Consider the following 18703-nt stretch of genomic DNA (forward strand, 5'->3'; position numbering starts at 1 on the left):
AAATACACGCAAGCTACTCGAGTTCGACTAGCAAATTAGGGCCAAACGATTCATTTCCCATATCAGCTCTTCTGATCTGTATTAAGGCTCGAATCTTGCTCAATGCTTTTCAAGTTCGAGTATGTTGAGTATTTAATCCAATCAAGCTCAAACTTGAATTTACTTGACTCGAATAGCTCGAGAGCATAATAGTGATTTGATTTTTTATATCATACATCGTATTACCTGTATGAACGTATAGCTAACGATCTTTGATTTTTCTATCATCACGTATTTTCAAGCTCTAGTTTAATCCTTGTTGAAAGTGAAATTGATTAACCGAGTCGAGCTCACGACTCGAAAAATGTAGTTTGATCAAGATTGATAAATGTAGTTTGATCAAGATTGGGTCGAGTATCGAACCTTGAATTTTCGAATCGAGTCCAGTTGAGCTTAAACATCTTGTTGACTCTACTCGAATTACACCCCAAGAATAAACCGTCATTAACCAGTATCGGTATCAATCAACCGCATATTTGAACTTCCACGCAACTCCAACCGTTCCGCATGGTTTTCTGTAGAAACACCGGTTAGAACATAGAGAACGAACATTGACATGAACTTCCCATCTGCTATTAAATTTCACTATCCTGCTCAAGACATGTTTGCACACCAAGAACCCACTCAAAATACACAGTACAGGGTCTCCAGCACATTAGCCTTCAGGCCACTTAAGCAGCAGACCAACTATTCCAACCAGTCTACCATCTAAGATGGACCTCGCCTCCTCATTTAAATGCTTGAAATGGACCTGATACAGAGAAATAAACCATTACAGAGAAAGAGGAGTAACCCATTTTTAGTGTATACTCGATTGCCTACCAGAACAAACCTGTGTCACTAGCTCCTCTTGATCTAAGTTGTTTAACAAAAGATTGTCTGTACGATATCCAGAGATCCGAGCTTATAAGCATCAAGCGTAGCTCATGAACAATCTACAATCACCGAGTGAAGAAGTGTTGACCTATCCAGTGACCTCACTCTGCATCCCATCACATACAATAGCTGCTTCCACTAACAGTGCCTGCATTTGTGTCTCAAAAGCTACTAGCGATGCTATCACCTTGCTACAAACATACCATGTGATAAACTAACAATGAATTGCTTGGGGTTCCTCAATTGATAAGCTTGTTCGTCATTCTTGCTCAAGATTTGGTTTTGAATTATGATGTTAGCACATTCTATTCAGATCATTCCCATAAGCAGCCTTGTGTGCCTGAAATCAGTCGGCACGCATTGGCATGGGGATGGACTCATCTAGTGAAGATCAGTCCGGTGCTTGAAGAGCCCCAACACCTCGTTATAGCTTCCAAGAGAAAAGAAATGATCAACTGAACCTTCAACGAGATGATCCATTGTTGGTAGCCCAATGAAAAGGATCTTGCATCTAGCTCTTGGCTCAGTTCATCTCAACAAGTCGAAGGGCTCCTGCTGCAAACAGACCATCCACCACAAAGCTGCAACTTAACCATCTGACGTCAGTCTGAGAAAATTGAAAATCAGAAATTCTTACTACCAGCAATCATTGCAAGAGCAGTTTCCTCCAATAAAATGATGATATCTGTTATAATCTCTCAAGATTATATGGCGCCCAATAAGTTCAGATGCATATTTCATAAACATGTGGCAGTCACCGCATACACGAATATTCTTTATTATTCGTATGGGAATTGCACCATCAGGGTTTTTGAGCAAGATGAATGCAAGAGCAAGTTTCTCACTGTGGTAGCTTATAGATGCAAGCTTCTCATCGTCAGCTACATCATGGAGTGCTGACTTTGTATTAGGAATAAAGCCAGCCACTTGTAGTTTCTTTATCAATCTGAGCAGTTCTTCATAAATTTGATCTGTCTCTGGATGAGAACGATCTTCTGACACAAATCTGTGGACCTTACTATCGAACTCAATCCAGCTGTAAGCTGCGACTTTCCTGACATTTCTGTTCTTCATCAGAGATCTCACAGATGCAACATCTTTCCATCTGGCATTAGCTGCATACATGTTAGATAGTGTAATATATGGTCCAGCATTACATGGATCAAGATCAAATAAATGGCTTGCTGCTATCTTTCCAAGTTCAATATCGCCCATTGTTGCACATGAAGACAAAATAGAGGACCAAATTACGCTATTTGGTTGATGGGGCATTTGCTTGATGAGACTCAGTGCTTTATCTCCCTGGCCTGATCGAACAAGGAGGCTGACCATGAATGCATAATGATCCAAAGTTGCCGTAATCCCATGTACTTTGCTGATTGAATCAAAATACTTCTGTCCCTGTTCCATCAGATTGGCATGAACACAGGATGAAAGAACAGCTATAAAAGTGATAATATCGGGTTTCATGTTCCCTTGCAGCATCTCCTCATATAGTCTCAAGGCCTCCAGATCTTGACCATTTTGTGCATAACCACCTATCATGGCATTCCAAGAGACAACATTCCTAGAAGTCATCCTATTAAAAATGAACCGAGCATCTGCAATGACTCCACAGCTGCTGTACATGTCAACAAGAGCACTGGAAACAAGCAGATCATCATCAACTCCCACAAGAATAGCTTTCGCATGCACAGCCTGACCAAGACACAAAAATGCTAATTTGGCACAGGAACTCACCACACTAGAGATGGTAAAACCATCGGGCTGCACATTTGTTGACAGCATACGACAAAAAAGCAGCAATGCATCCTCTTCTCTTGAACTTTGGGAGTAGCCAACTATCATTGTCGTCCAACAAATTTTATCTCTCTCTCTGATCTCATCAAACAATTTCCCTGCTTCAACGACATGTCCACATTGAAAGTAGGCTCTGAGGACATTGGAGACCGTAATCTGATCGGGCTTACAACCAGTCAATTGCATCTCACGGAACAAATCAACACATTTATCCGGATTCCCATTAATCACATAGCCAGAAATCATTGTGTTCCATGAAACCACATTCTTATCAACCATGCGATCAAACAACCACCTGGCCCAATGAATTTCACCACATCTAGCATACATATCAGTCAACGCATTCCAAACAAACGCACTGCCCCTAAAATTACTAGCAACTATCCTGCCATGAATTTGCTTTCCCAGCCTCAAACCCTGCAACTGTGAACAGGCATTCAATGCGCTCACGTGAGTATATTCAGTTGGCGCAAACCCATTTTCGTGCATATTCACAAACACTTGCAGAGCCTTTTGAGGCTGTCCATTCCCAGCGAAACCCGCGATAACTGTGTTATAGGAAACACCGTCGCGTACAGGCATCTCATCGAAGGTTGCCCACATGTCCCCAACAGACCCACATTTAGCGTGCACCGAAAGCATAGCATTCCACGAGAAAACGTCTCTCCTGGGCATTTCGTCGAACAGCTTCCGGGCATCGTCGAGCTGGCCAGACCTCGCGTACAAGTGGAGGAGGCGATTGTGTAAGTAGGTGTCGTCAGGTCGAAAGGAGTGGAGCTCCATGTGAGATTGCAATCGCCTGGCTTGATCGACATCGTGGGCGCGAACGCATTCGAGCACCAGACGAGTGTAGGACTCAGGGGCCGCGCGCCCGCGAGAGTACAGCGAGTCAATGGCTTGGCGGAGCTGGTGTCTCGCCGCTCTCATTTGGTGGGTTCGGTTTTGGATTTTTTCTAACGCATGGATGCATCTGCGTCGATCACTACATCAGCACACGAGTGCTCTTCACAAGACAGATGACGAGCAGATGGATACTGGTTCCAAGAGACTACCACAGAGCCACTACCTAATGAAAGACAGCTTAGAAACTTACATAACAAAATGTCACTAGCAATGACCAGGTCCCAATGTGGCTCACCAACGGGAAAGGTGTCTCCCCATGAATCTGAAAAGTAAAGCCTATTCATCATCCTCAATGAAACAATGAACATAAAAGATGTCTCACATCTTAAGAGCATCAGCATTGCCAGCCAAAAAGAAGCTTCCACAGAATTTTTTCACAAGAGAAAAGGATGAGTATGGCAGGGATCAGAATACAACTCCTTTACAGAAAGCTATGATGATCAAAGTACAGCAACCAAAGAACTCACTAACAGAGAATAAATTTTCCCCAAATCACCGAATAGGGGCATTCATGCATAAAGAATTTAAGAAACATGAAGAGACTGACTACCTAGAACAATCATTATCTGTCAATATGCCAGGTCATAACTTCCTCAGCAGGCTGGTCAACAGCCATTAAGATGAATGTAGAAATTTTGTTGAGGGTTTGATAAGGGACACTCACGTTTGATATGAGGAAGGACAGGTGTAATTCCGTTACTCTTGCAGTTATGCTCTATATTCTCTTCAATCTCCAGGTCATCGTAGTTTGATGTGGTGATGTCAAGACTAAAAGATTTTTGCAGAAAGATGGCCAGAGCTCCAGTTCCACTGCCATTGAGTCACTAAATTAAGATCTAAAACTAAAGCTCCTTGTGTTGGAGTATGTTTGAAGATTTAAAGTACCAAAAGCAGCTGTACCATTTGCGGATACAAAATCAAAGGATATTAAACCAAGAAGCACCAAATATCACCCATTTTGTTACATGAAGATGTAATGCTCAGAGACTCATTCATTATGGCAACCAGATAGTCCAGACAACAAGACAATTGATACGCACCTGCCAAGCTCAATGATGCGCCGTCCTTCAATCCATGTCCGGTGCTGAACTAACCATTCAGCAAATGCGAACGTCCCCGGCCACAAAAGATTAGCATTCAGCTGGTGGAATGAAAACTCCCGGATGACCAAATCCTGCACAACCAATTACACAGGGGGAACAGCTCAAGACCTTAAAACCCTGGCAAGCTGCAGAAAACAGTGCCCGAACAAAAACAAGAGCAAGTAGCATAAAGGTCACAAACAATTGGCACCAATGGCAATAAGAAAAATTTGCATCGGACGAACTGTCTTGAGAACAGTTTTGCCCATTGTTCAGAAACCTCCATATCTTCCCAATCCCAAAGAGTTATTCCCTATACCAACTACAACCCCCAGACCCGGCACCAATGGCAATAAGAAACTTTTGCCTCAGACAAATTGCCTCGAGACCCAATTTGCTCATCGTTCAGAAACCTGCATATTTTCCCAACCCCAACGAATTGTTCAACATATCAACCACACCCACAACCACCAGACCTCTGTTCCTATCCACGAACCGGCACAATGAGGCAGTCCGGCACGAATCGGATAGTTCTTGCCAATGCCCATCTCTAGCCCCACCAAATCAAAAACCCACAAAAATTTTAATCCCATCAAGCGCTCGTGACCCCGAGCAAGAGCTAACGGACCCTACTGTCACACAGATCCATACATGAGAAGAGGTCATAAAAAACTGTCAAAACACCAGAAAGGCAGGTAACATAGGCAGATAGGAAATGAGCAAGCATTCGCAACGAAAGGGAAGGAAGATGGTGCAATCAAGAACACTAAGCTATAACCATTCCGGGAAACCGGTGCGTCCTCTCCGCGTAGCTCTGTGGAGTCTCGGACTCATGCTGCTCCTCTGCGAGACAAATTTGTGCAGCTTGTTAAGGGATGATGCTGACCCAGAGAAGCTAAGAGAGAGAGAGAGAGAGAGAACCAGAGGAAGAGTCGTCAGGGTCGGCGTCGGCGAAGAGAGAAGCAGGAGAGATGAGAGCTATGTCCATCCCCGCGCGATCTGATGGAGTATTAAGTCTGATAAATCATCCTTATAACTTCATTATATTTATATAGTTTTTCTAAGTTTTTCTGAAAATCTGAGATATCAATTGAAGTTTTAAATATGCCAACTATACTTATGTACTTATAACTTCATTATGTTTGATTTGTTATCAGCATGCGAGCCACAGTTTTCATCCAGAGTTGCTATCAGCTGCAGATTGTAGTGGAAACCACCAAAAAAAAGAAAAAATTTGGCCCATTCTATGGTTGACCTTGAAATTGGCCCAAACTGGCGGGTTCGGTTTGAGGGTCGTCCTAGAGTCAACGTGATTGGTTCTCAGTTCCAAAACTGGGAATTGGTCCTCAGAGAGGGGTGCATGGAATAAGTATAATGATTGTAGTGGCATACTTATGTAGTTTTTCGAAGTTTTTCAAAATTTGAGATATCAATTGAAGTTTTAAGCATGCCAATTATACTTATAGACTTATAATTTCATTATTTTTAATTTGTTATCAACGTGCGAGCCATAGTTCTCATCGAGAGTTGCTATCAGCCATAGATTGTAGTGGAAACCACCAAAAATAAAAAATCGATTGATTATTGGGTAGACCTTCAAAGAGGCCCGAGTCAACAAGTTCGGTTCGAAGGTTGGTTTTGGGGTCAACGAAAATGAATCTCGGTTCGAAAACTAGGAACCAGCCTTGACAGGGGATGGATGGAATAAGTCTAATGATTATAGTGGCATACTTATAACTTCATCGTATTTATATAGTTTTTCTAAACTTGAGATATTAATCGAAGTTATAAGTATACCAACTATACTTATGTACTTATAACTTCATTATGATTAATTTGTTATCAGCGTGCAAGCCATAGTTCTCATCCAGAATTGTTGTCACTTGCAGGTTGTAGTGGAAACCACCAAAGAGAAAAAAAAAAATCGACTGATTCCTAGGTAGACCTTAAAATCGGCCCGGATCGACAGGTTCGGTTCAAGAGTTGGTTTTGAGGTCAACAGGATTGAATATCAGTTCCAAAACTGAGAAATGACCCTAATAGGGTAGATTTTAGATTTTAAAATTGAAGTTTATCAACCTTAGAATCAATCACCTTTTAAGGAGTCTTGAGTTTGACTGAAATATGTGCCCTGTCTCTTTGCCCCAGCTATTTGAGGCGAGATTTGGCCACAAAAGACCCTTGCGTGGGTCGAGTAACCTTGGCGAGGGCTTGCTAGAGCTAAAGCAGGGTAGTGGTGTGGACCATCGGTGATGATTGCTGCCACGGCCACCTCCTTCCCTCCCTCAAACTCAATTAAAGGATTACAAAATTAACTATCATTTAAAGAAGAGATAAGTACACTGGAGATCATAAAAAGCTTGTCACGAAAGTGCAATTGAGTCTTAAAACTTGTCTGAAAGTGCAATTGAGTTCTAAAACTTGTTACGAAAGTGCAATCGATCATAAAACTTTCGACAAATGCAATTAAATCCTAAAATTTGTCAAATTGATCCAATCAAGTCCTTTTAAAAGTTTGTAAATCATATTTGGATTCGTAAAATACCTCGTCCATTCACGAAATTAGCCGTATGTTATGTGTACAGTGTTTAAACAAATCTACCTTGTTAATCGTAAATTTTTTGTCATAATTTCTCAATTCCCTTCCGTAATGTACATTTTAATATGGTATATGCAATAGTTTTCTTCATACTTGCATTCGACACCCACTTCAACATTATCGAAAACATTCTCAACCAGATTACAAAGGTTTCAGATCTTCATCAACCCAACAAATCGTATTGCCATGTATTCACTAGAGAAACTGCTACAAAATCGATGTCCATTTTCCATTCCTTATCCTCACTTTCCTCCCCTCCACCCTTTTTCAATTTTTTTTTTTTTGGTAATGTCGATGTCACGGATAGTGGATGACAAAATATTCTCTTTTCGTAAAACTTTTTGCAAGATATACTTGAAAATGAGATCCCCACGTTATCGTGTCACGCTAACAAAAAGGAGATTAGCAATTTCCGACTGCAAATTTATTTTCCTCGCGCGCTCTTATCATGTGCAGGTCAATATATTTTACGTGCGGAGAATAACCGTGCCAGTGCAAGGTAGATCCTCTGAACTCGTTCATGGCACGTCACGACGCGTTCAATAACTCATGTGAAATTATTCTTTTGTCAGCACAATATACGTATATAAAGTCGTCAGAATATTCTTGCTCGATTTATACATGTACATAAGTCGATATCTTTGTCGTGTTAAACGTGCCACTTTATAAGTTTTTTTTTTTTGTACATTAAATAAATGCGTACGTACTGATGAAGGTTGTCGTGTGGGTGTGGGGACTAAGCTTTTTTTTTCGATATAGTAGCAAGCGAAAAGGAACACAAATTCTATGTTTAGATAGAGAGAGAGAGAGAGAGAGAGTGAGTGACACCCAAAGTGGCGTGCTCATAAAGCATTTTTGTCACTCGCGAAGACAGAGCAGAGCAAGAAGCAGAGCAGAGCAGAGCAGAGAGGGAGTGAGCGCGATGGTCGGGCCAGAGCGACCGCAGTTCGTGCTGTTCGGTTCGTCGATAGTCCAGTTCAGCTTCGGCAACGGCGGATGGGGCGCTTCTCTCGCCGACCTGTACGCCCGCAAGGTCTTCTTTTCTTCCTCCTCTCCATCGTCGCCGCCGGCGTCGAGCATCGACTTTCCCCTGTTCTTGTTTTCTTTCTTTCTTTCTTTCTCTCTGCGTGAAAGGATGGAGGAAGGGAAGAGATTAATGGGTCTGGGTCGGGTGTCTTTTCTTGGGATTGCGTTGATGGCGAAAAAGTTAGGTGTTATCGCGGGAGATCTCGTGCCGTGGAGGAAGAGGATTCCTGCGGGGGTTTCGGATGTCTTACGTGGGGTCACTTCAAGCTCGCTCTCTCTCTCTCTCTCTCTCTCCCTCTCCTCCACGGTTTCTTTTTCTTTTTCTCGGGACGAACCCAATCGATCCACCACTGCGGCGGCGGCGGCGGCGGCGGCGGGACCCGCGCGCGCGCTTGGAAAATTTATCACGAATTCACAGTCTGATCTTGGGTCTGTGACGGATCAAATCATGCCACACCGACGTTTTTTTCTTCCTGTTCTTTTCTTTTTTTTCTTTTATACTTTTTCGTTTCTTGTTCTTTTTTTTTTCCATTTTTGGAGGTTGTGTTTAGCGGCATCGGAAGATCAAGAAAAGAGTTACATGTCACGGTTCCCATGAATGATGGGATCGCGGTAAAAAGGAGTGTTGGAAGAGCTCTGCGTAGGTTTCGCGGATTTCGATGAATGAGTGTCGTACACGCAACGACGAATGTGAAAAAGAAAAAGAATTTTTTATGATGACGATGGTGGAATTAATGATAACCCAGTTTTTATTTACTTATGTTTTTTTTTTTCGGTTAAAGAAATGAACCTTTTTTAGTCTGAAGATGCGATACATGTTGGTCCTAAAGTGTCAAACTTCGAACCCAATTGATGTGGGGGAACATGAAGGTTGTGATCCTTTTTGCTACCACAGCCAATGGAATATTGGTGATGGGACTTGTTGTTCAAGATGGGTGAATTTTTGCACTCTGGAGTTGGAAAAGCTGCCTTCATGACCCTCATTGTTGTAATAGATCCCTCAATGTTTGGTAAAATCGTTGCTCAAAAAAGATATTGCTGACTTGCCAATGGCAAGGCTGGAAAAATACCGGCTATGAATGCTGGTAGAGAGACTCGGAAAATTGGTTGTAAATCGAAAGCGAACTGTATCGATGAACAAACTAACTGAAAACCTAGCTGAAGAGATCAAAGAACTGAAGCAATGATGAGAAATTTCCAGTTTGGAATTGAAGTTTCTACCCTTATTTCATTTGGTTGTGTGGAATACTAGAGAAGTTTGTAAACTCTGCAGGCAGACATAATCTTGAGGGGGTACTCCGGATGGAACTCGAGGTGCGCTTTGGAAGTGCTGGAGAAAGTGTTTCCAAAGGTATCACTCAAATCGTTGGGCTCTTAACGATTTTCTGCCCATCTTGAAGTTTACATTTTCGGCATTTCGCTCGTAGATACATGGTTTGCTGATCAGCAATGTATACAGATGGGTCTGCATGCTGAAAAAATTAGGCACCAATTGTGTGTGGAGGATGTCTTGTTTATGTTGTTACGATCACGTCTCATGATCATCAAGGTTTCTCATTTTTTAGTTCTATTGTCATTTAATGAAAAATCTGTGGCTAAATTTCTGTAATTACCTCGATGCAAGGACGCAGCCACACAACCATCCTTGGTGATCGTCTATTTCGGCGGAAATGACTCAATGCGGCCTCACCCATCTGGTCTTGGCCCCCATGTACCGCTTCCTGAGTATATCGAGAACATGAGGAAGATTGCCATTTATCTCCAGGTAGAATGGATTATTAGATTGTCTGTTGACTACAATTCTAGGGAATGATTTGAAAGAGTGCATTGTAAGCAAAGAGGTGTGAGCGACTTATGGTAGCGACATTCTTTTCAAGAGATGCATGATTTAAACTAGTAAACTGTTGAGCTTGAGAGATGCAACTCGCAGAGCCTTTTAAGTATTGTCCCAAAAAGAAAAATCTCTCTTTTTCTCTGCTTGGGACAAATTCTAAGGCTGTCATGCTTTTCTTAGCAGAGCCTGTCGGATTGTACCCGCATCATTTTTCTTAGTGCTCCACCCGTCAATGAGGAGAAAATTCGCGAATCCTTTAGGTGTGTTATCTTGAATTTCTCATCCTTCTTTTGTCTCTGTTCCGCATGTTGAGTTCTGATAGAGCTTTATACCTGGGATTAGCGATAAGTTTCAAGATCTACGTCGAACAAACGACGCATGCCGAGTATACTCGGAGGCCTGCTTAAAGTTGTGCAGGGAGATGAACATCAAGGCTGTTGATCTATGGACTGCAATACAGAAGAGGGACGATTGGGCTACGGCATGCTTTACGTAAGTTTGCTTAGAAACACATGAAAAGGATTGAGAGATGAAGAAAAAGTAAGATATACATGGTTACCTCAACCGTTCCGGTTCAAACCTCTGTATATACATATCAGATAAAAACTCAATACCATTCGAAAATTAATCTAAGTTTGTTCTACTGAAAGGTTCTATAGCTGTGTCAGTGCTCTTAACTGATAAGCTCCTTTCTCAGCAATTGACTCCAGGCTCATAGAATTGCAATGGTTTTGCATTGCAGAAACCAACCACTATAATTTTAGTGTGCGAGGCAGTGTTTAATTTCTTTAGGTAACGAAAGCTCTCCATATCAGAGCTATCACTATTATGGTCTGCTTCTCGAATAATTTATCTGACGAAGTCCAGGGGTTGATTGGCTGCAACTAGTTAACGTAGTCTTGAGAACACCTTGTTCAGATTCTACAACATTTCAAGCAAGACCTATTCATTTGACTTTGTTACAACGGTCCTGACTTGACGTGCATGATCAAACGATGTCCCCAACACAAGCAAGTAATAGAGCCTGAAATCAGCTAGCTTTCAATTTTTCCTCAATGAGTTGTGAGCACCAAAACGGACGAGATATGTTTGATCCTAATCTAGTCGATAGATAAACTGGGTTCGTGCATGGTATAACAGTTCGCTTCTGGCTGAACCCTATGCTCTCTGATCCTTTTTATGCAGGGACGGTTTCCATTTCTCCTCGGAGGGAAGTCAGATCGCAGTGGAGGAAATATTGAGAGTTCTCAAGGAGGCTGACTGGGAACCAAGTCTTTATAGGGAGTCGATGCCCACTGAATTCGGAGAGGATTCACCTCATTACCCGGTAGGCCCCGGTGGCAAGACCACCGTGAACCTGTCGGATAGCAATTTCCACTGAAGTAACCACTGCAGTAAGTACTAGAAAACCACTTTGTTTGCCTTAGGGCTCTGCTCATCACAAAAAGAGACTATTGTAGACTCTGAGAGCAGAGAGCGATTTCAACTGCTTTCAATTGGGTATTTTGTCCTTCTCATCTGTGCTCCTTCCTGGATATGTATCCTATTGGCCGGCATAAAGAAATAAGCACAAAGAACAGAGAAACTGACGATTGACGCCAAGCATTTGTCCGTATTTTACATTTGATGATCCTGGTTGAGCTTTGACATCCCTGATACCCCCCAGTTCAGGCCACAATAAGAATTGCTTTTTAGTTCAAGAACAATGTACACCAATAGCAGTTTTCAGGGAAGGCAAGAAAAAGGAAAAGCCTTGGATTATTCTAGGACCAGTTATTCATTTGCTTCACGAGGACCAGCTTGCCCGAGCCAGTTTGCTTTGTGCTTCTGTCCAACCTTTCCTAACGGAACAAATGACGGAATAGTAACTATTCCCTAGGAAAAATCATTGAGCCGTTAGAGGAACGGAAAGAAAAGGAACTGGCTTTTGGGAATGGCCAGAGTGCTCCGCGTCCGCTTCCTTGCGCCGTGCATGCTCTGTTGAATAAGTTCGGATGATAGTGTAAAGATACCGACTCGGTAGCCTCGTCGTTAAAAGACTCACCTCACCTCAGAAACTAGATTAGAAGAAAGAAGGGATACATTAGTCAACATTCTCCTTGAGATTTCCTACCGTTTGATTCCAAGAGACTGTAGAAGTTCATTCCACACACAAACCCTGCAATCCAGTTTGAAATTTGGACAATTCGTCACTAATCAATAGCTTCCATGGCACAGGTCATATGGTTTCTGTTCTTGTCCATTGAATTAAACTAGGGCTGTAAGTGAGGCAAATACACGCAAGCTACTCGAGTTCGACTAGCAAATTAGGGCCAAACGATTCATTTCCCGTATCAGCTCTTCTGATCTGTATTAAGGCTCGAATCTTGCTCAATGCTTTTCAAGTTCGAGTATGTTGAGTATTTAATCCAATCAAGCTCGAACTTGAATTTACTTGACTCGAATAGCTCGAGAGCATAATAGTGATTTGATTTTTTATGTTTAATCATACATCGTATTACCTGTATGAACGTACAGATAACGATCTTTGATTTTTCTATCATCACGTATTTTCAAGCTCTAGTTTAATCCTTGTTGAAAGTGAAATTGATTAACCAAGTCGAGCTCACGCTCGAAAAATGTAGTTTGATCAAGATTGGGTCAAGTATCGAACCTTGAATTTTCGAATCGAGTCCAGTTGAGCTTAAACATCTTGGTGACTCTACTCGAATTACACCCCAAGAATAAACCGTCATTAACCAGTATCGGTATCAATCAACCGCATATTTGAACTTCCACGCAACTCCAACCGTTCCGCATGGTTTTATGTAGAAACACCGGTTAGAACATAGAGAACGAACATTGACATGAACTTCCCATCTGCTATTAAATTTCACTATCCTGCTCAAGACATGTTTGCACACCAAGAACCCACTCAAAATACACAGTACAATAAAAAATTGAACACAAGCGTTCTTCTCAATTTGATTATCTTACATCTCAGGACAGTGGAAATCTTAATCCTCCATGTCACGAAGTACTCTTCATTTTCAATCACATGCTCAAACAAGGGGTATGCTACAATCAGAACAAAGAAATTCTACATACAGAAGGGCATTGCACAAAGAGCGTCAGTAGATGTGGGCCAGCACGCAAAAAGTCTCATCCTTTCCGCGGCAATCAAATCTATCGCAGATGATCACTGCCAAAACCTCTACTTCTTTCCACATAAGACGACATCAGGGCATAACGGTATCTGCATTCAAGATTGCTCTAACTGGAGAAGCAACTAACGATGGCAGCTCGAGCCCATTTTGGAAGATCTGATTTTAGCTAGAAAGCTGGAACCTGCCACTAGGTTTTTTTCTCCTCCATCCCTGAGAAATTCCACCGTGAGCAAAAATATAGAACAGTACGACACACCACGAGACTCAAAATGAACGTGCGCACAAAAGAGAGGAGATCAGCAAGGAGAGGTCCTAAGAACTTACAAAGGCAGCATAATACACAAAGGTTAATCCAGCTAGAGCGACAAATGCAATCTGGAATACATTATACCTGCAATGCCATAGCATGCACAAACCAATCAGTATCAAACACAAATAAGTATCAATTTGTTCCCAGAAGCGGCGGCCACTCACTTGTACAAGTATTTAATTCCACGAAGGGACTCCAATGTGTGACCAAAAATTTCTTGCGCTGCGGTTGCTTGAGCGTAGTATCCAAATGCTGTCGCGCAAAATTGGATAACACTGAACCAACAAGATCACAGTTAAAACTTTTTTAGCCAGTGATGATTCAGTTATGTATACCCAATAGAAAAGTTGCTATTTGATCCAGCGAACCTAGATCGTTTCCTCCTAGATATTCTCAGAGCACAAGTCGCCACCATGTCTACTAGTTTCCACTTATCATATATCATAACAAACGATAATACTAGACATATTGCAGGAGAAATGTACATATTGGTTTTGTGACAATATAATTTTAATATTTTTTTAAATATGAGAATTTCTTTACAGGCTGATGTATCAGTTCCAGTGGAGACAATATAGCAGTCCCCACCAAGATTTATCTTAGAAAATGATGGCAAAGTGGGACATCAATATGCAAAGGAGAAGGCACAAGGACTGAAGTGCAAAACCTGATAGAGCAGAGAAGAATGAGTGCAACGTTGAAAAGAAAGGAGTTCATGAGAGTGGCTCCCCACCTGAAACAATTTGACAAAATCAATTATCAATGACCAATAGCAGACTATTTAGGTTTTAATGCATTTCTAGCCAATCTGCAGCAAGCAAATTTTTAAATAAAAAGGAAAGATACAAAAGTGGTGGCTGGGACACCATACTTCATTGGGTGGATCGTTATGAACACTAATCTTAGACCAAGCATCATTGCCCCAGCAATTACAGCCAATAGGAGATAGAAGCAGAAGAATGCAAACGCCACAGTACCCAAAAGCCCTGCAATAAGCATGGATAGCAAAAAAGAAGCATGGATATTAATTCAGGATCAGATAATCCATCTCATGGAGCAAAGATATGGAGGCATCTTAACAAGCCACAGACATGGAATTCTGAGGGCCTTAACATACCCCACACATCATCCAGCTTGATGAAAACCTCGTTCAGGAAAGGAGACAGAGGTGGATTTATCAAGAGATAAATGACGATATGAGCAACCCAAGCCACTGAAACAATCAGCCTAATAGAACAACAATGGCACAATTAGACATTAAAACTTATGAAGAAATCGATCTATCTATCAAGATTCCAATCAACACTAGCCAACCATCTAGACAACGAACTGAAATGTACCACACCAAGAGACCCTGATTTAGATGGTGCACTAGAAAGTTGTCAGAAATAGTCCATTGCAGCAAGCCAACGCATAAAGCTGTGAGAAATACAAGCTCAGTTCAATTAATAGTCTCAATCTTCAGTCTTCGCCCTGAGAAAAGTTCTTGACCTCGGGGGAGGATTGTAATTTCTAGCAGTGTCACCAATTGATTATATTAAGGAGCAGATTCGCAAGTGGTGTTCTGCAGTTGTCAAGTAGTTTGACATATGTCTCAGGGTATGATGATTGGTCACATCCTATAGTTCCTCAGAAGAAACCATTCCAGAAGAAGAAGAAGAATGCCATCCTTGTTGAACGAAGACCAAATTAACCTAATACACAAGCTCCATGGTTCCACACTATCTAAACCATTTCCATACATATCTTCAATATTAGAACTGCATAGAGTCAAAATACAAGGAAATTCAAAGCAATCTAGTAATATCGGTCAATTTACAGCCAAATGAGTACTTTAATAAAGCCATGTGCTCAGTTCCGTGAAAAAAGCACATTTGGCAAACAATTATCAGTGTATTATAGTTATTAAAGTCACATGTCAAACAATGGTATAGCTAGCATTAATATCTCTCTAAAATACCACACTGACACCTGTTGAGAGAGTTTCCCCATCTTATGCTAATGAAATTTACTTCTTTTACCATAAATCGGTTTGAAATTCAAAAGTTCATAGTAAATATTATCATATGATACAAAGCATGGTAAGCAAATTATCCAAGTAAACTAGTTCATCTCTCTAGAGAAAAAGGAGAACAAGAAGATATATTCACAAGCAATATAAAAAGCCATTTGATGCCATTAATTACACAGAAAACTAGTCATTCTTCAATAGGACTGAGTGAAATTACCCCAAGATACCCAACACGAGTTTCGCTAGATATCCAAGAACAGTCATAGCCCAAGTAGTCTCAGCCTGACAAGGAAGAGTACACAATTGTCAGCAAAGTATACTCAGAAATCAATCAAGAATTTTTCTTAGTGCGCAAAACCAGTTCATCACCTTTTCTCCTTGAGGATACATTTCTTCCAGAAGTTTAACATCCTCTTCCAACTGCAGCAACTCCTGTATGTTTGCAAAGCATGACAATAAGTTGCAGCAACCAGTTAAGAATGAAAAGAGGCATATACCAAGGAGCCACATTTCATCGTAACAGTGTCCAATGGTGTTTACCACCCTCCCAATTGAAAAACAAAACCAGAAAGAAACAAGTGCAAGTCAACTCGCAATTACTGCAGAAGACCCTCTTGGAGAAGTTACTGAGCAATGATCCAACTTGTGAGGTGTTTAACATTTTGCAACTTACTAGATCCACCCCCATCCTTCCAGAACTACTCAAAGATACAAAAGCAGAAAGTGGATAACCAGAGCCTAAATTACATTGCATGCATCAGAGCAATCCCATATTGGACCAGAGCACAGTGTCATGTGGAAAAAAACCACTGTCGAACACCAGACATTCTTATCACAACACCTATGGCCTTAATTAAAAGACCTACTGTATCACAAACAAGGAGAACCAAACTAATGCAATAAAAATATCATACGATAGAGCACATCATTGTTAACTTTAGGGAAATAAAAGGCAGGGAAAAAGTTTACCCATTTTAGGAAAAAGAAGTAACCACAAACAGATAAAAGATTTTGACATAATCATATTATACCTAAATAACTAGTAGGTAATCAGCCACCCTATCAAGCACAGTAAAAGGAGTCCAGGATATTTTCAGTACATGGGAAGTACCTTTTCTACCGCCTTTACATTCTTTCGCCATTTTCTACCCTTAGAACCACTTCTTTCTTCCTGATGGAGAGCATCAGCAGCTTTCTTCAGTTCTCTTGCCTTTTTACCTAACTCAGTTGCTTCCTGTAGAATACCCACAATTAGCCAATGACACCAATTGCATATTGCACCTACCTATGACATATGATTAGCTAATAGAATCGCTAGATGACGGCTATAGTAGAAACATGAGAAAGCACCTTAATATATTGTGACCGTGTGATGACAGCCTTTGGACGCCGGATGAACGAAAATATAAGTCCCAGCGGCAGACAAGCAATACCAACACCACCGAAAATCTGATGAACATTAACAGGTGTAAAGTGAGCTATACATTCACTGAATCTGATGCTGTTTAAAGCTTTATAAATTAGAAAATGCGATCATGGGTCCCAGCATGTTCGCATTTCAGTATTAGTCACACACCAATTGCTCATTAACATGAGAGAGCATATTACAATCCCGATCGCCATACACAACAATATGCTTGAACCAGAAATACAACAAAACATCTCTCCTTAGAACAATAGAGTTCACCAAAGAAAGGCATACCGTGAAAAGCACTGATCCAACCACTGTAGCAAGAGCAACAACATATTCTGGGAAAGTTGCGCGCATGGTCCACGTTTTCTCTGCTGAGGCTGGTGCTTGATAGGCAGCACACTGCAACATCCAAATAGACCAGGTATGAGAACCTTTACAATTGCATACAGCACAAACTAATGCCATGAAATTAAAGGACCATTATTACTTAATTATCTATTTCTACTTTCTAGACATCAGAAAATAAAACCACAAGCAAATGTCCGAAAGTTAGATAAAACCTGATGCGAACCGCCCCCAATACACGGCTGACCAGAAGAAAAACTCCAACTGCTTGGAAAGGAAGCTGTGCTCGAAGAGAGATGCATAACAGTAAAGTCCACCTTCCCAATAAGCCCTGATATCAAAGAAACGAGCGAAATGCATATTGCACATCAAAAGACTCAAGCAGACATGCTTGAATTCTCAGCTCAAGAGCTAAAGATTAAAAAGATAACATCATAATCTCTGCACATTTAAGCAGAAACTCGAAACAATCAAAGATTAGAGTTGCAGCTGCCACAAGATATATCTTGTACTCTATCCGCGGATTTAACCTTAAAAAAATATTACATCCTCAATCAGAGAATTTAGCAGCTCATTTATGAATTGACTGGTCGAAACCACTGCGTCGCAAACTTCAATCATATCTTTCCCATAGCATGAAGCTGATCAAAACGAAACAACTACAGTAGCGTATTCAAGAACTAACCGTACAAAATGCCAAGCACGAGAGCGCACACAATGCCGGTGGTCACGACCCATAACAACGCACTCTTTACCCGCTTCCCCACGCTCCTGGAACCAAAAAAACCCCAATCAACGGCCACATTGCACGCGCGCGCAAAGGGGGGGCACTCAAATCAGAGAACTCGCCGCTCCAAAAAGAAAAAAACCCTAAAGATCAAACGCACTTGTCCTGGTCCCCCTCGTAGTAGAACATGGCGAAGGGGATGACGAAGAACACGAGCACGGCGTCCGCGATGTAGATCGCGAGCCACAGGTCCTTCATCGGGAGGGTGAGGCTGCAGGCGCCGTTGTAGATCGCGTGGCGGCAGGCCTGCCGGTTGGCGACGTCGGCGGGGAGCATGAGGATGGAGATGGCGGCCACGGAGAGGCCGAGGACGACGACGAGCTTGGGGAAGTAGGCCTGGTTGGCGTCGTCCGGGTGCTGGTAGTTGACGAGGAGGTAGACATTGAAGAGGAGGACGAGGGCGCACACGACGATCGCGACGATGACGAGCGCGAGGTTGAAATCCCCCATCGCGCGCGCACGCACACACTCGAGCGAGCGAGCGCGCGAGAGAGAGAGAGAGACGCCCGCTCCCCTTCCTCCCTCTTATCG

General features: G+C 41.8%; 3 protein-coding genes across 6 annotated transcripts; 1 reads left to right on the plus strand and 2 right to left on the minus strand.

The window, feature by feature from the left end:
- Positions 1-812: 812 nt before the first annotated feature.
- On the minus strand, positions 813-5709 carry LOC115662740 (pentatricopeptide repeat-containing protein At4g21065-like). 4 transcript variants are annotated; one of them, XM_056316243.1, is made up of 6 exons: positions 5622-5709; positions 5479-5543; positions 4659-4792; positions 4283-4428; positions 3809-3880; positions 3527-3685 (listed from the first exon to the last, which is right to left on the minus strand). In XM_056316243.1, exons 1-6 carry the CDS (start codon positions 5686-5688, stop codon positions 3669-3671), a joined length of 501 nt encoding a protein of 166 aa, XP_056172218.1. In that variant the 5' UTR covers positions 5689-5709; the 3' UTR covers positions 3527-3668. The 4 variants fall into 4 exon arrangements, 3 of the variants coding, with proteins under 3 accessions (XP_056172216.1, XP_056172217.1, XP_056172218.1); XR_008817610.1 differs by lacking the exons at positions 4283-4428; positions 5622-5709 and adding an exon at positions 813-1021 and having other exon boundaries at positions 1119-3880; positions 5479-5615; XM_056316241.1 differs by lacking the exons at positions 4283-4428; positions 5622-5709 and having other exon boundaries at positions 1067-3685; positions 5479-5615.
- Positions 5710-8095: 2386 nt separating this feature from the next.
- On the plus strand, positions 8096-11761 carry LOC130139463 (GDSL esterase/lipase WDL1-like). Its single transcript, XM_056316465.1, has 6 exons — positions 8096-8332; positions 9599-9676; positions 9950-10090; positions 10343-10419; positions 10502-10651; positions 11345-11761. The coding sequence occupies exons 1-6, from the start codon at positions 8222-8224 to the stop codon at positions 11538-11540; spliced, it is 753 nt and encodes a 250-aa protein (XP_056172440.1). The 5' UTR covers positions 8096-8221; the 3' UTR covers positions 11541-11761.
- A 1239-nt stretch (positions 11762-13000) lies between these two features.
- LOC115672173 (LIMR family protein At5g01460) lies at positions 13001-18703 on the minus strand. Its single transcript, XM_030593943.2, has 14 exons — positions 18273-18703; positions 18071-18156; positions 17601-17716; positions 17329-17439; positions 16977-17075; positions 16738-16860; positions 15996-16058; positions 15844-15908; positions 14733-14842; positions 14487-14601; positions 14283-14348; positions 13780-13890; positions 13630-13696; positions 13001-13515 (listed from the first exon to the last, which is right to left on the minus strand). Exons 1-14 carry the CDS (start codon positions 18620-18622, stop codon positions 13468-13470), a joined length of 1530 nt encoding a protein of 509 aa, XP_030449803.1. The 5' UTR covers positions 18623-18703; the 3' UTR covers positions 13001-13467.

Source organism: Syzygium oleosum, unplaced genomic scaffold, assembly GCF_021117445.2.
Source record: "Syzygium oleosum isolate NSW1041296 unplaced genomic scaffold, Sole_v2.1 Sole_v2.12, whole genome shotgun sequence".
NCBI lineage: Eukaryota > Viridiplantae > Streptophyta > Magnoliopsida > Myrtales > Myrtaceae > Syzygium > Syzygium oleosum.